The following is a 15232-nucleotide window of genomic DNA, read 5'->3' as shown; positions in this document are numbered from 1 at the left end:
GAGTCCCACTTTCTCCTCTTTATCGAAAATTTATTCCCACTTTCTTGCTTTTTTGGAAAATCGAAAACGTGTGGGGACAGCCTCTTTTGGAGAATTTGCATCGCAGAAACTTCGTAGAAGAGGGACGGACCTCTATTTTATTGACCATAGCAAAGGTAAGTCATGACTCATGAGTGTGGTAACACTTCAGGCCCCGTTTGGTGCTACTTTTGATATCTTAAATGCCTGTGGCATGTGCGTTGTCAGAAAAGGGAGGAAAGTTTAATGGAAAATCTAGTCCCACTTTCTCCTCTTTATGGAAAATGGATTCCCCCTTTCCTGCTTTTTTGGAAAATCGAAAACGTGTGGGGACAGCCTCTTTGGAGAATTTGCATCGCAGAAACTTCGTAGAAGAGGGACGGACCTCTATTTTATTGACTTTAGCAAAGATAAGTCATGAATCATGAGTGTGGTAACACTTTATTGACTGCACCATTGTTCGGTGCTACTTTTGATGTCTTAAATGCCTGTTTCAGTATCTATTAGGATCCACTATCGCCATCTTTTCCTCTGAGGACCAAACTCTTTTTTTTCCCAATCAATTCCAAATTTCCAGTTCAGTTCTTTTCCAGCACACTTTCTTGAAAATCATCATTCCGTTACCTATTTCTCTCAATCACATTCAAAACCTTTCAAATTGCACGCATTACTCATCTCTTATATATAATTCCCATTTCATTAGATCTTAATTTGATATTTCTTTCCTTCTTCTACTACTCTTTTTAGATCTTTTCCAGTCTTCAGTTAACAGATCATACTGATGGCTTCCCCAACTAAAGAAGAATTACCCTCCTCTTCTTCTTCCACTCGCCAATGGAGCCATGATATCTTCTTGAGTTTTCGAGGTGAAGACACGCGTTATGATTTTACAGGCCATTTATACACCGCTTTGTGTAACCATGGCTTAAACACCTTCTTTGATACCAATCTTGAGAGGGGAGAAGAAATTTCAAAGGAACTTCTTAACACCATTGAAATGTCAATGATTTCGATCGTTGTATTGTCTGAAAATTATGCATCTTCTACTTGGTGTTTGGATGAACTTGTCAAGATTCTTGAGTGTAGAAATACTGGACGGATCCGGAAGGTTTATCCAATTTTCTACAAAGTGACTCCATCCGAAGTTAGAAAAAATGAGGGAAAGTTTGGGATAGCACTAGATAACCACAAGAAAAAATTCAAAGACGACGTGGAGAAGGTTAAGAGATGGAAGGAAGCTTTAACTGAAGTAACTAAATTGGCTGGATATGAATACAAAAATGGGTATGTATTTGACTAATACCTACTCTTGTGTGATTTTATGAGTTACAAATTTTTAATGGTTTTGGTATTCCCACTAAATGCCAAATTATGAAAGTATTTTATATATATCCCTTTTTTTACTTACTTTGTAGTTAAGCTATAAAGGTCGATGATATTGATAGCAATGGAATAATTTTGACTCAGATAATGTTATCAATTAGTGAGACTCTATGTTCTTTTATTTGTTATAAACTTTTACTTGTTTTATTATGACTACTAAATGCGGAATTATGAAAGTATATTTTAAGGAAAAACCTAGATAAGGTACAATATTACAAGTTCTCCAATAGAATTCAAGCACCTTATTATTAGTTATCCTTGAAAAAGAAGATGTTATTTGTGTTTTATTGCTCAATGCAGTAAGGGTTTCAATTCTATTGAGAACCTTATGTATTGTACCTAAGTTATTGTATATAAATTGTTGAAACTAAGTTATTGTACATAAGTTTGTTTGTTTGTTTGTTTGTTTTTTTTTTTTTTTTTTTTTAAGATCATATCTTTTACTACTTGATGGCACAAGCAACAGAATTTTAACTCAGATAATTTTATCGACTATGACTGCCCTTGTATTATTTAATTAATTATAAACTTTTAATGGCTTTGTTATGGCTGTTAAATGTCAAAATTTGAATATATTCTTCTTTTTCCCCTATTAAATGGTAGAAATAGAAGAATTTAATCGGATAATATTAACAATTAAGAGTTTCTCTCATTTAATTCTTAGAAAAAATTTTCAAAATTTCTTAATCTCATTTTGTTAAACTATTGTAAGTGAGTTTCCCAATAAGTTTGTTTCCTCACCAAAGGGAGTTTCCGTGCAATTTTTTGCTAAAAGCCCAACTCTAATTTTCTAACAAAAAAATAATGAATGTGTTAAAGTTAATGATAATTATCAATCATTCCTTTAAATTATATACCATTTACTTTAATTAAAAATATGTCAATTTTTTAATGCACAAAATTGGATATATTTAACATTGTTGACCTACATATTTATATTTACTTTGACTACAACTCATTATTGGTTTTTAATGCTTTGTGATTTTGTTGTTGCAGTGAGTATGAATTTGAATTTATCCAAAGAATTATTGAAGAGATATCAATTATTAAATCAATTCACATAAAATTACCTATTGCTAAATATCCAGTTGAAGTAGATTCTCAAGCAAAAGCCATAGAATCGCTTTTAGATGTGGAATCCAATGGTGTTTTCATAGTAGGAATCTATGGTCTTGGGGGAGTGGGTAAGACTACAATCTCAAAAGCCGTTTATAATAGAATTAATGATCGTTTTCAAGGAAGCTGCTTTCTAGAAAACGTTAGAGAAAATTCAAAGACAAATGCTGGCATTATCCAATTACAAGAGACACTGCTTTCTAAGATCTTACGAAGTAGAATTGTTAAGGTGAGTAGTGTACTTGAAGGAATCATTATGATAAAAGAAAGGTTCTGCGATAAGAAAGTTCTTTTAATTCTTGATGATGTGGATCAATCAAAAGAGATAGACAATTTGGTTGGATATTGTAACTGGCTAGCTTCAGGAAGTAGAGTCATCATAACAACAAGAGACAAAAACGTTCTACCCAATCTTGGAATAGATCCTCAAATAAGAACTTATGAGGTTCAAAAAATGAATCTACGTGATGCTCGTGTTCTTTTCAATATGCATGCCTTTGGAAACAATAATCCTAAGGAAGGATATTCAAATCTTGTAGAGCAAATTATGTCTTATGCTGATGGCCTTCCATTAGCTCTAGTGATAATGGGTTCTGATTTGTATGGCAAAAGTATAGATCAATGGACATGTGCAGTCGAAAAGTATAAGAAGATTCCACATGGAGAAATTATTAAGATACTCAAGATAAGTTATGATGGATTGGAAAAAAGAGAAAGGGATATTTTTCTTGATATTGCATGTTTTTTTAAGGGATTTAAAATGGATGAAGTTGTGAACATATTAGATGCTTGCAAATTATTTGCAAGTATGGGTATTAGTACACTCATTGAAAAGTGTCTCATAACTATTGGCGGATGTGGCATATTGTGGATGCATGACTTGCTACAACAAATGGGTAGAGAAATCGTTGAACAAGAATCTGAAGAGCTTGAAAATCGTAGCAGGATATGGTGTTATGAGGATGCTTATAAATTGCTGACTGAAAACATGGTATAAATTTTTTTGCTCCACCTTTTTTTTCCCAAATACTTTTCATTGATTGTTTTTCCCTGTTCAATATCGCAGAAAATATAATTTTATCATATATGTTTCATTTGAAGTTTTAAAATTGTTATACTTTTGTCAAATTCTATTATGAAGTGCAACTAATTCTTCGTCCTATCTAGGGGTCAAATAAAATTCGAGGCATGATGTGGTACTCACCTAAACCAAGATTGGTGAAATTGCAAGCTGATGCTTTCAAAAATATGAGAAATCTAAAATTTCTCTTAGTTAAGAATGTACGAATTTCTAAAGGGCTTAAATATCTCCCCAACGAGTTAAGATTGCTTCAATGGTCAGAATATGATTTTCTCTTGCCATTAAAATTTTACCCTCACAATCTTGTTGTGTTGAATATGCCGAATAGTCAGATTAGATTGGAGAAACTATTAAAACAGGTATGAGTATTAGTATATATGATTTTTTATTTATTTATGTTTTTTTGAAATGATGAATTTTGATTTCTTTAAATGTTATTTTTAAAATTTGTGGAAATAAATTTTTTTTCTTTTTCCTGTAGGGCCGCGCATTTGAAGCATTGAAAGATGTCAATGTCTGTGGATGTAAATTCATTACAAAATTACCTTCCTTATTATGCGCCCCAAACTTAAAGAATTTGGACATGCGTGACTGTGTAAATTTAATAGAGGTTCATGAGTCGGTTGGAGGTCTTGATAAGCTTGAAAGGTGGGACCTCAGAAGCTGCCGAAACCTTGAGATTCTTCCAAGCCTCCTCGGGCTGAGATCCCTTAAAGATTTTATTCTAGAAAACTGCGGAAGGCTTGAGAAGTTTCCTGCTATTTGGGCCCCAGACTTGAAGACATTGTCCATTTCTGATTGTGAAAACTTAATGGAGGTTCATGAGTCGGTTGGAGATCTTGACAAGCTTGAAAGGTGGGACCTCAGAAGCTGCCGAAACCTTGAGATTCTTCCAAGCCTCCTCGGGCTGAGATCCCTTAAATATTTTAGTCTAGTAAACTGCGGAAGGCTTGAGAAGTTTCCTGCTATTTGGGCCCCAGACTTGAAGACATTGTACATTTCTTATTGTGAAAACTTAATAGAAGTTCATGAGTCGGTTGGAGGTCTTGACAAGCTTGAATGGTGGGACCTCAGAAGGTGCCGAAACCTTGAGATTCTTCCAAGCCTCCTCGGGCTGAGATCCCTTAAATATTTTAGTCTAGAAAACTGCGGAAGGCTTGAGAAGTTTCCTGCTATTTGGGCCCCAGACTTGAAGACATTGGACATTTCTGATTGTGAAAACTTAATAGAGGTTCATGAGTCGGTTGGAGATCTTGACAAGCTTGAAAGGTGGGACCTCAGAAGCTGCCGAAACCTTGAGATTCTTCCAAGCCTCCTCGGGCTGAGATCCCTTAAACATTTTATTCTAGAAAACTACGGAAGGCTTGAGAAGTTTCCTGCTATTTGGGCGCCAGACTTAGAGTCATTGGACATTTCTGATTGTGAAAACTTAATAGAGGTTCATGAGCCGGTTGGAGGTCTTGACAAGCTTGAAAGGTGGGACCTCAGAAGCTGCCGAAACCTTGAGATTCTTCCAAGCCTCCTCGGGCTGAGATCCCTTAAACATTTTATTCTAGAAAACTGCGGAAGGCTTGAGAAGTTTCCTGCTATTTGGGCCCCAGACTTGAAGACATTGGACATTTCTGATTGTGAAAACTTAATAGAGGTTCATGAGTCGGTTGGAGATCTTGACAAGCTTGAAAGGTGGGACCTCAGAAGCTGCCGAAACCTTGAGATTCTTCCAAGCCTCCTCGGGCTGAGATCCCTTAAACATTTTAGTCTAGAAAACTGCGGAAGGCTTGAGAAGTTTCCTGCTATTTGGGCCCCAGACTTGAAGACATTGGACATTTCTGATTGTGAAAACTTAATAGAGGTTCATGAGTCGGTTGGAGATCTTGACAAGCTTGAAAGGTGGGACCTCAGAAGCTGCCGAAACCTTGAGATTCTTCCAAGCCTCCTCGGGCTGAGATCCCTTAAACATTTTATTCTAGAAAACTACGGAAGGCTTGAGAAGTTTCCTGCTATTTGGGCGCCAGACTTAGAGTCATTGGACATTTCTGATTGTGAAAACTTAATAGAGGTTCATGAGCCGGTTGGAGGTCTTGACAAGCTTGAATGGTGGGACATCAGAAGGTGCCGAAACCTTGAGATTCTTCCAAGCCTCCTCGGGCTGAGATCCCTTAAATATTTTAGTCTAGTAAACTGCGGAAGGCTTGAGAAGTTTCCTGCTATTTGGGCCCCAGACTTAGATTCATTGTACATTTCTGATTGTGAAAACTTAATAGAGGTTCATGAGTCGGTTGGAGGTCTTGACAAGCTTGAATGGTGGGAATTCAGAAGGTGCCGAAACCTTGAGATTCTTCCAAGCCTCCTCGGGCTGAGATCCCTTAAAGATTTTATTCTAGAAAACTGCGGAAGGCTTGAGAAGTTTCCTGCTATTTGGGCCCCAGACTTAGAGTCATTGGACATTTCTGATTGTGAAAACTTAATAGAGGTTCATGAGTCGGTTGGAGGTCTTGACAAGCTTGAATGGTGGGACCTCAGAAGCTGCCGAAACCTTGAGATTCTTCCAAGCCTCCTCGGGCTGAGATCCCTTAAATATTTTAGTCTAGTAAACTGCGGAAGGCTTGAGAAGTTTCCTGCTATTTGGGCCCCAGACTTGAAGACATTGTCCATTTCTGATTGTGAAAACTTAATGGAGGTTCATGAGTCGGTTGGAGATCTTGACAAGCTTGAAAGGTGGGACCTCAGAAGCTGCCGAAACCTTGAGATTCTTCCAAGCCTCCTCGGGCTGAGATCCCTTAAAGATTTTAGTCTAGTAAACTGCGGAAGGCTTGAGAAGTTTCCTGCTATTCACCCAGAAATGAAATATTTGCAGCGTTTATATATGAGCAATTGTGGTATTAGAGAATGGCGTTCATCGTTCACGCATCTCACCAAAGGGCTTTGCGATTTAGAGCTATCTAACAATGAAAACCTTTGGAATTTTCTGCATAGCCGCAATAAATTGCAACTGCTCGAGGAAATAGATATTCCCACTGCCAATTCCTTTGATGGCTTTTCGGGATATGGGTTTCTGAGCTTGACAGATCTGGAGCTCAACTCTTGGGATGGAGATATAACTGAATTAGATTTTCAATACTTCCCCCTATTGAGCGATCTTCGTATATATGATTCCAATATTATTAGTATTCCCCAAAGCATTAGCGGATTAGCTAGATTAAAACCTATTCGCATAGAAAATTGTAAGCAGCTTCGGGAAATTCCAACGCTTGCACAATCTGTAAGATGTGTGTTTGTAAGCGAATGCCCGTCGGTGGATCCACAATCAGTTAGCAGATTATTGATTCAGGTGAGGTCTCTCTCCCTCTCCCTTTATGTTTAGGTAATAGATAATCAAATTTTTTTTCTACTTTTCTAAACTTCAATTTCCTGTATTTGCTTAATGTAAACAGTTTGGAGGTGCAAGAAGCAACATATCAATGGATCCCAAAGTATCAACAGAAATTCCACCGCCAAAAATGTCTGAAGATGAATATGAAATTTTGTACTATCTTAGACTACCAGTAACAGAGATTCCAAAGGACTTAAAATTCAACCATCACACTTTTGGAAATTCCTTATCCTTCAGGGTTGGTAAAAAGTTTTCAAAATTAGCCATCTGTATTGCTTTTCGAACGGTGGAGGCACATATGTACTACAGTTGTAAGGTTAACATTTCCATCAAGGGGTGTAAACAGAAACTAGATTTAGTTTTTCCTCATAAGTGGATAAAAGTGGAACTGCGGTTATCGTCTATACGCTTTAAGGAATTGAAGAAACTAAAACTATCTGAACAGAATCACATTGAAGTTGAGGTTCTAACATCGTTTCTAAACTTCCCTGGTATGATAAAATGGTTGGGGGTCAATGTAGAATGCACCTGCTATCCTCAGAATTCAGATGTTACTTGCTTGCCGCTTCCGTGTGCTATGAATGGTTGTGGGTCTTCCTCGATTCCGAATGACACTGAGCTCCCGCATTTGCTACCTGTTTCCTCCACTTCTTATGCTTCAGATTCAGATCACAGGGTTCTTAACAATGAAGAAACTTATCAAAAAAAAAAAAAAACAACGGAAGAAATTACATACTTGCTGGAACAGGACTCCAAAAGAGAAGAAGTTCTTCGTCTCTGACGGCAAAGCCCAGCAGAGAGCGGAGCTCTAGACCTTGGAGATGAAGCTCTTCTCCTATTCAATCTCTTCTTCATTTTCCAAACAACACATAATTATGATGTTAGAGAATATCCTCGAAGACACAGTGGACCATTATTTGGGTGCCTCTCTCTCTCTCTCTCTCTGTCCATTTATTGGGAAATCATGAATTTAATTGTAACTATGATCTATAAAATAAATTTTGATTGTTTTAATTTATTTATTGCAATGCAGTTGTTTGGCCTCGTTGGAGCATAATCATGTGCCAAGTAAGCTTACCTTCAATGTTATGAAACAGCTGAAGACCTCTGTTCTTGACAGTAAGGCCTGATTTCTCCCTTTCTTAATTTCATGTTATTCAATTTGGCTTTTGTTTTTTCATGTCCATTTTTTGTTGCTTTGGTGAATGCAATGCTTAATATTGAAATGTACTGGAATCTAAGATGGTTTTTATAATATGCATTTGCTATGTATGCTGAATCTGTACATTGTTACTTTTTGACCAAAAACCGAAATACTTGAGTTCAACTTGAATGAAAATTCAAGATGATATTGAGGTTCTATATAGAAGTTGGGTGAGCTGAAAGTCAACTACTTGAAGGAATAGACTTAATAAGATCTCTTACTATTTTTCCAATCTTCTGTTTTAATATATGAATGTGGGTTTATGGTATGTAGAGTATCACTGTATTACGAAGCAAAGAAAGCTATCCTGATTTCATTTGTTTAGTTATTATTATTATTATCATATTCATTCTTCTTCCTTTTTAACAGCATTTGGTATGTAATTGTTTAATTTCCTTCAATGTTTGATTCCGTTTAAGGTGCAGTTGCATTTTTCCTTCTAATTAAAGAATAATAAATAATGCATTGAGCATGTTGTGAGTAGTACATAGTGAGATTAAATCATATTTAGAAGAAACTGATAAACTTTGCAGTTCTGTTCATCTGCTGTAAATCAGATTGGGAGTAAATATGGACCAGATTTCCTGGAGTGAAGTGGTAGAAATTGATCTGGCATTCATATATTATTCCTAACATTCCCTTATTATTTTGTTGTCTTGCTTAGAGAACTAGACATTCCACATGAGATAGGCTATTAAAATGATGAAGGTGACATGTTATGCGTCTTCTGCAGGATCTACCTTGCAAGTAGGAATCATCACTTGTTCATTGAGTTTGAGTATCCTTTCCCAAAGAGGCTTTGGGAGAAAGTTAAGTCATGGTGTCTAACAAATTACCAGGTATATATTAGCATGCATTAAGTGGTTCTGTGGGATACAGATAAGTTGAAGGGTTAAAGTTTTATATGCATCATAAGCAAACTTGCTTGGTCTATAATGTTTTATTATGTTTGGCTTCAAAGAAATGCTCATGTATTCAGTGGCAATGTCAAATCTAATGAGACTATCCTCCTTATGAGAAGAGTCTGTCTTATGTTAATTGGAAATTTCTTTATTTTTTATGATAGCCATAATTGTGGGGTCTATAATGCTTATCTATAGTTCTCCTTATGAATTTTTGCGTACTTCTTTTCTAAATTGTCAAACCAAGTACAATAAAAGCGTGCATTTAAACCTGAATTTGCTTGCAGCCAAACCTTGATCTTCTAACTAAAAGTACTTTTTTTTTTATTGATCTCATTGCTCCTATTGATCTTCTAATTAAAGTACTTCTTTTTTTATTGATTTCATTGCTCCTATACTTACTATTCTTCTCCATTTTCTATCTTTTCTAATGTGGTTTTACTGTTGAGAACTTTTAGATTTGGATAGAAAGCATAAGAAAATGTAACTTTTGAGAATTTTCCTGCAACAATTAAGAATCATATCCTTTACTAGTTAAAAGCCAGACATGAATGAGATTTCTATGTTCTGTGCAATTATATATATTTTTTCAAGTTATATCGTTGTTTTTTAATGTATTCTGCGTTTATGATATTAAATTTTATATTAAATAGATTAGGTGTTTCAGGTTCAACTTTTAGACATTAAAATGCTTTAAATCTATAAAGGCATGCTAGATCATGTAATGCTTATTGTGATAAAATCTTGAAAGGGCCTATTCGTCTAAAGAATTATTTCTGTTGCTTCTTTTTTGGTTCAAGGGAGTTTCAAACCTCTGAGGCATCACTGTACAGAAGTTGTTTTGCTGATGCCCTACTTTACTAATCTCTTTAACCAATTTTGCCTTCCATTTGATAGCATCTGATATCTACAAAAATCCATACCTTTTTCCCTTTTTGTTTCCTAGGTCAACTTCATCACTTAAGAAGGAGACATGTTGCATTGTACAGTGAAAAGTAAGCTCCTCTGCAATTTCATGAACTAAAATTTTATTATTCTGTCAGTTATGATTTAGAAAGTTAAATCCATTTGTAATAATTAATTGTTTCAAATCTTTATTTATTTTTATGTTTGACTAAGAATGTGGAGCAGCTGTTACAATGGACTATACCTATGTTCAGGTCATCAAGATATTACACTTCTTACATCTTAAAAGGTAGGTAACTCATTTACGTTATGTTCAAGATGTCATCTTTGAAAGTGCTTCTAGCTTTGAAGTACTAAGAGTAATTTCACGCTTTGAATTCAAAACTGAGACATTAATTTGATTCTTTTAATCCAAAAAGATATTTGGTCTGCTTGACAAGTGCCAACCAATCTTGTTAAGTTAAGATATTTTTTGATGTTCCATTATTTTGAACAAGATAAATGAAATTCTTGTAACTTATGAACGTTGCCTAATGAGCAAAAGAGATTTAAAACATAAGATAACTGATATGCCTTGTAGGTGTTATTTATCTTAATTTTCTTTGCCAAAAAAATTGAGATAGGTGTTTTTTGAGATTTTGGTTCTACTGGTGATATTTCCTTATTTTTGACATAATAAATCCATGTTAGGTCTTACTAGAAAAGAATTGACATAACATATTTCATCATAAGACTACTCAAGCAACTAATTGTTGGAAACTTGGGAGAGATTGCCAATGGAAGATGATTTTCAGTTGAAAAATATTGGGATTACTAAGTTTGTTCATAAGACTGAATGCATGGAATCTATTCTCATAGAAGCTAAATGGCTAGTGGGAATTGGGAGCTCTATTCCTATCATCTTTTCCCACACTCTTTGGCCGATTGGATCCATAGAAACAAAGTGGTGCTTGAAGCAATAAGTGTTAACACTAGTAAAGTCCCAAGTCCCACTGTTTACCTGTTTGCTATATGAAGGGATGCAGCAAACACATGGGAAGTGAGCATCTATCAAATTACAACAATTTTATAGTTTTTTATAATTGACAAGCACTAATTAAGATTGAAGGGAGTAAAAGCAATTGAAATCAATTGAGAAGTGCTGCATTTCTTGTAGAGATAATATTGGGAGACCTTTTTTTTGGATTTTTTTTTCTCAATAATTTTATTATTCCTGTAATGTGCTATGCCACAGTTGTTTGTTTGGTGAGTGAGCACTACTTTTATAAAAGAAAAGTGATGGGTGATGTTGTCAATTTAAGATTATGGGTACATGTGCAATCACTATCTTTTTTCAAATAAAAAATAAAAAATTATGTGTCTGTTTCATTTGGTTGTATCTATCGCCTATATAAGTAAGGCGTATCTATTATAAGACCAAGTGCACATGTAAATTACTAATAAAGAAAATTATCTGCAGATGTATTAGTTCAATTTTCACCATATAGTTTTTCTTTTTTGCTAATGAACCTATCAATAATGGGAATGCCTCAAATGCTGACACTTTCATTTTGGTGTATCTATTGCCTATATAAGTATAAAGTTGCGTTGATAATTAGTACCAGTAAGTGTCATATTTTTAGTGTAAGTTGTAAATTTTGTTATTGGTATCCCCTTCTTTATCCTCACTCTTCTTTTTCTGGACTAGCAGCTATTAATCACTATACCAAGTTTTTTAATATATGTCCTTGTCTTGTAGCATTTTTCCACAACTTAAAGTTTCTTGGTAGTATAGCACATGAACATAAGTTGAAGGTGTGAATCTCTCTCTCTCTCTCTCTCTCTCTCTCTCTCATAGTATGTCTATACAATGATGTTAAACCTATAGAGAATTCAGTAAATATAATTATTGTTGGATGATTCAAATGGTTGTGTATTAAATGTGGTGTGTATGCTGACAATAATTAAATCCATGAGATATTATTTTTCTGACAACTCATGATTGGGGCATTTTCTTGAGTCAATATTTTTGGGGGATTAAGGTCATTTTTTTTAGATTATTTAAGAGCATTGGTCAAATGGGTTGCATTTCCTTCATTGTTCAATTTGTTGCCATCACTGTGTAGTTGTTTTTTATTTTAAAAAAATTACATCAAAATGCTACATTTTATTGCAAACTTCTATCTTTTAACTTGTATAAATATATATTTGATAGAGTAGGTGGAAGTTGAGATAGGGGCTTAACATAGCTGGTGCATGTGTAACTTACCTAAAAAAGATGTTGCAATATTTTCTTTGTATTATGAGCAACCATCAACTCTGAATTTCTTTAATGCAACAATGGGATTTTGATTATTATTTTTTGTTCTTTTGAATGAATGACATAACTCAAATTCTACATAAAGAAACAGAGAGATAACCTTGACCAAACGAGGAACATAGCCAAACCAAAAAACACTTTGAACTACTTAACTCAATCAAACACAAAGGAAAGGGTCATGCCTCAAACTACACAAACATCTAATTGGAATAGCATACATGATGGTTTTATGCCAAAAAAAGAAAAAAGAAAAAAACCCACTATATATCCAGCCTCATGCCTAAAAGATTGAGATTTAATTGATTTATTGTGAGGTTCTGGAAAAAAGTTTAAAAGTCAAGCTACTGTGGCAACCATTATAGTGTTAAGATGGGCGAGGAAATTAGTGATCCAAATATTAACAAAGGTATACCTTGTCTTTTAAGGAATTTTATGTGAAAAAATATCTCACATCTTTCATCTTTTGAGAAAACCCTTAATCATTTTCATCAAAGATTATTTCATTGGAATGCTTTTAAACCAATTCATTTGAAGATATGTTTAAAACTATTTATTTACCATAGTTTGTCAAAATAATAATTTTTTTTTTTTGATAAGTGAAAAAATAAAAATTCCTTGAATAATCTTGTTCTAATCACATTTTAGTGGGCAACTTGGCAATGAGTGGGGCTGTAGTTTAAAGCTACATGTACCCTTGTATTGTTTTAGCTGTATAAAAAGCTCAATTAATCCCCAAACGAGTGTTTGTTTGCTTGCCACTTGTTGATTCAATATAACTGGCTTAGGTGCTATGACATAGGACAAAACTAAAACTTGAAGCCACAAAAATTGGAAAAATGGAAACAATAAAAACCACCTAGGAGTTAACACCTAGGGTATTTTGGAGCCAATAACAAGTGAGATAGAACACCTAGGAGTAAGCAACTAGCATCGGCAGGAATCAATAGTAGATCGTTGAAAATTTTCCAAGAGAAATTTATATTAATCAAAAGCAAAATTGTAAATTGTCTCCAAAGGAGTACAATATAGATTACTATGTCACTTATCAAAAAATATATATATTGATTACTATGTGAAAGTTATAATTCTATTTGACTTGGAAAATTCTAATTCTAATTGACTTGTGAAATCCCAATGTCTGATTTTTAAATATCACCTCGTGAAACAACCTAATTAACTTCTAAGACTTGCAATAAAGTACAACTAATTGTCAATTAAATAAAACTAAATTAAAATTAATATTTCTTTGTGCTTTCTACACCATGATCTTACCTTGAGATATGGAACAAATTATTGCTACTAGTACAGATGCATTTTTGACGGCTTTGAAAGCCAGTGACAAGAACATTCATTCACTAGGAATAAGCATTTGACTTTGCAATAGAATTTGTAACCAACGCATGGTTTATAATTTGGATTCTACTTATTGTTTTTTTCATTGCATCTGAAACAACTCCACTTTTTCTTATAAGCTTGTTTAGATGATGGACACTGTAATTGATTGTTGTAAATGACCAATTTTATCATCAATTTTTTCATATAATCAATCTAAATTTTCTTTTCAAAAGCTATTACTATGGATCATTTATCACCTTTTGATCCTTTGTTTATTAGTTGTTTTGAGGGAATGTCACATATCAATATATTAATTGGATCAAGATGGCTCTGTTTGATTAGAGGGGGGCATCTATGTGTGTATTTGATTTTGATATTTGAATCTTTCAGGTACCAAGAGAAAAAGTGCAACTAAAGGAACCAATTTTAGCAGTTCAAAGAGTTTCTTTGCTGATTTGTAGATGTATGGTGGATTGGTGGTTTAGATCTTTTAGGTTCATCTCAATTCTAATACAAAAAATTTCACTTCAGATTTCTTTGGTAATCCTATCCATGACCTTCATTTGGCATCCTGATGACAAGAGTAATGTTTACATGGTGGTGTTGTTTGATCTATTTTGAGAGATTATAATGTTTTTTTTTTCCTTCTTCAATTTTTGGACTTTTCCCTCCCACTTGTATGAAAGGAAGTTGAAGGCTCTTTGCTCAAATTATGAGATAATACCAAATTAAGGAAAATTTGAATTGTTTATTCTTACATTTCAAAAGTAAAGTAGAAATCATTATGGGGTCTGGTTCCCCGTGTGTGATGTATGACTTATGTAGACACTTGGAGCGATGTGCAATGAGCGCATTTTTTTTTTTTTTCCTCTTTTTAAGAGTAAAAAGAAATCATGGGCTTTCTATATATGATTGGTCACATATGTCGAGTTCATTTTGTTTCCCAATTAATTGTGGTATTCCTTAAGCATTTCTAAGCTAAAAGGAAGGAAATGATACAAACCAAAGAAAGAGATTCAACTATTCAGTTACGTGTGAACGCAGCCAAGATCTTATATTTGGGGGGGACAAAAATTTGGGGGGGTGGGTGGGGAAATCATAGCGTAGTGTGTGTATGACAAAATTGTAACCTTCTTACATTGTTTAGGCAAATCCCGAATGATTTGTAACAGCTCACTTACTTCTAGTGGGCACATGGGCACATCTTTAATTTCAGCAAGGATAACAACTGGGTATTAGAACATTCCACTAGTAGGGAGCAAAGACCCAAATCTTGACATATATAGCTGAAGACCGATCACACTTTGGGCTAACATCCATTGTGAATCACCTGCTTTAGGAATAGGAGCACTACTAGCGGCTACTAGATGACCTCCACAACCACGGCTTACATAGCCACTACCTACTACATTTGTGTCTTTTATAGATTTTAAAGCCACATTTATTTTTTAGAAGCTCCTAGGAGGAACCATCCATATACAAGCGGTAGTTTCTGCAGGATTCAACTCAAAACCCTCTTTCTTTGTAACTTCTAGTTTCTAAAAACTCTTGGGCATACACACTTGATGCCTATCCTAAGATAGTACCTTGTTTTGAATACCATTCTAATTTTTTT

General features: G+C 34.5%; 1 protein-coding gene across 1 annotated transcript; it reads left to right on the top strand.

The window, feature by feature from the left end:
• The first annotated feature begins 244 nt into the window (after window positions 1-244).
• Window positions 245-14374, top strand: LOC115952616 (TMV resistance protein N-like). Its single transcript, XM_031069797.1, has 12 exons — window positions 245-1302; window positions 2398-3508; window positions 3685-3957; window positions 4080-6929; window positions 7033-7660; window positions 7693-7892; window positions 8005-8090; window positions 8909-9014; window positions 9878-10072; window positions 10197-10272; window positions 11722-11777; window positions 14008-14374. Exons 1-6 carry the CDS (start codon window positions 800-802, stop codon window positions 7794-7796), a joined length of 5469 nt encoding a protein of 1822 aa, XP_030925657.1. The 5' UTR covers window positions 245-799; the 3' UTR covers window positions 7797-7892; window positions 8005-8090; window positions 8909-9014; window positions 9878-10072; window positions 10197-10272; window positions 11722-11777; window positions 14008-14374.
• Window positions 14375-15232: the final 858 nt, after the last annotated feature.

The sequence above is a fragment of the Quercus lobata genome, chromosome 7 (genome assembly GCF_001633185.2).
Source record: "Quercus lobata isolate SW786 chromosome 7, ValleyOak3.0 Primary Assembly, whole genome shotgun sequence".
Taxonomy (NCBI): Eukaryota; Viridiplantae; Streptophyta; class Magnoliopsida; order Fagales; family Fagaceae; genus Quercus; species Quercus lobata.
Note: the sequence above shows the minus strand (reverse complement) of the source record. Positions and strands in the feature narration are given on the sequence as shown.

Excerpts from the sequence above, each read along its gene's own strand:
- LOC115952616 (XM_031069797.1), top strand. The coding sequence starts at position 800 with ATGGCTTCCCCAACTAAAGAAGAATTACCCTCCTCTTCTTCTTCCACT. Across the intron at positions 3,509-3,684 it reads AATTGCTGACTGAAAACATG|GGGTCAAATAAAATTCGAGG; the intron begins GTATAAATTTTT and ends CGTCCTATCTAG. Across the intron at positions 7,661-7,692 it reads TCACAGGGTTCTTAACAATG|GAAGAAATTACATACTTGCT; the intron begins AAGAAACTTATC and ends AAAAAAACAACG.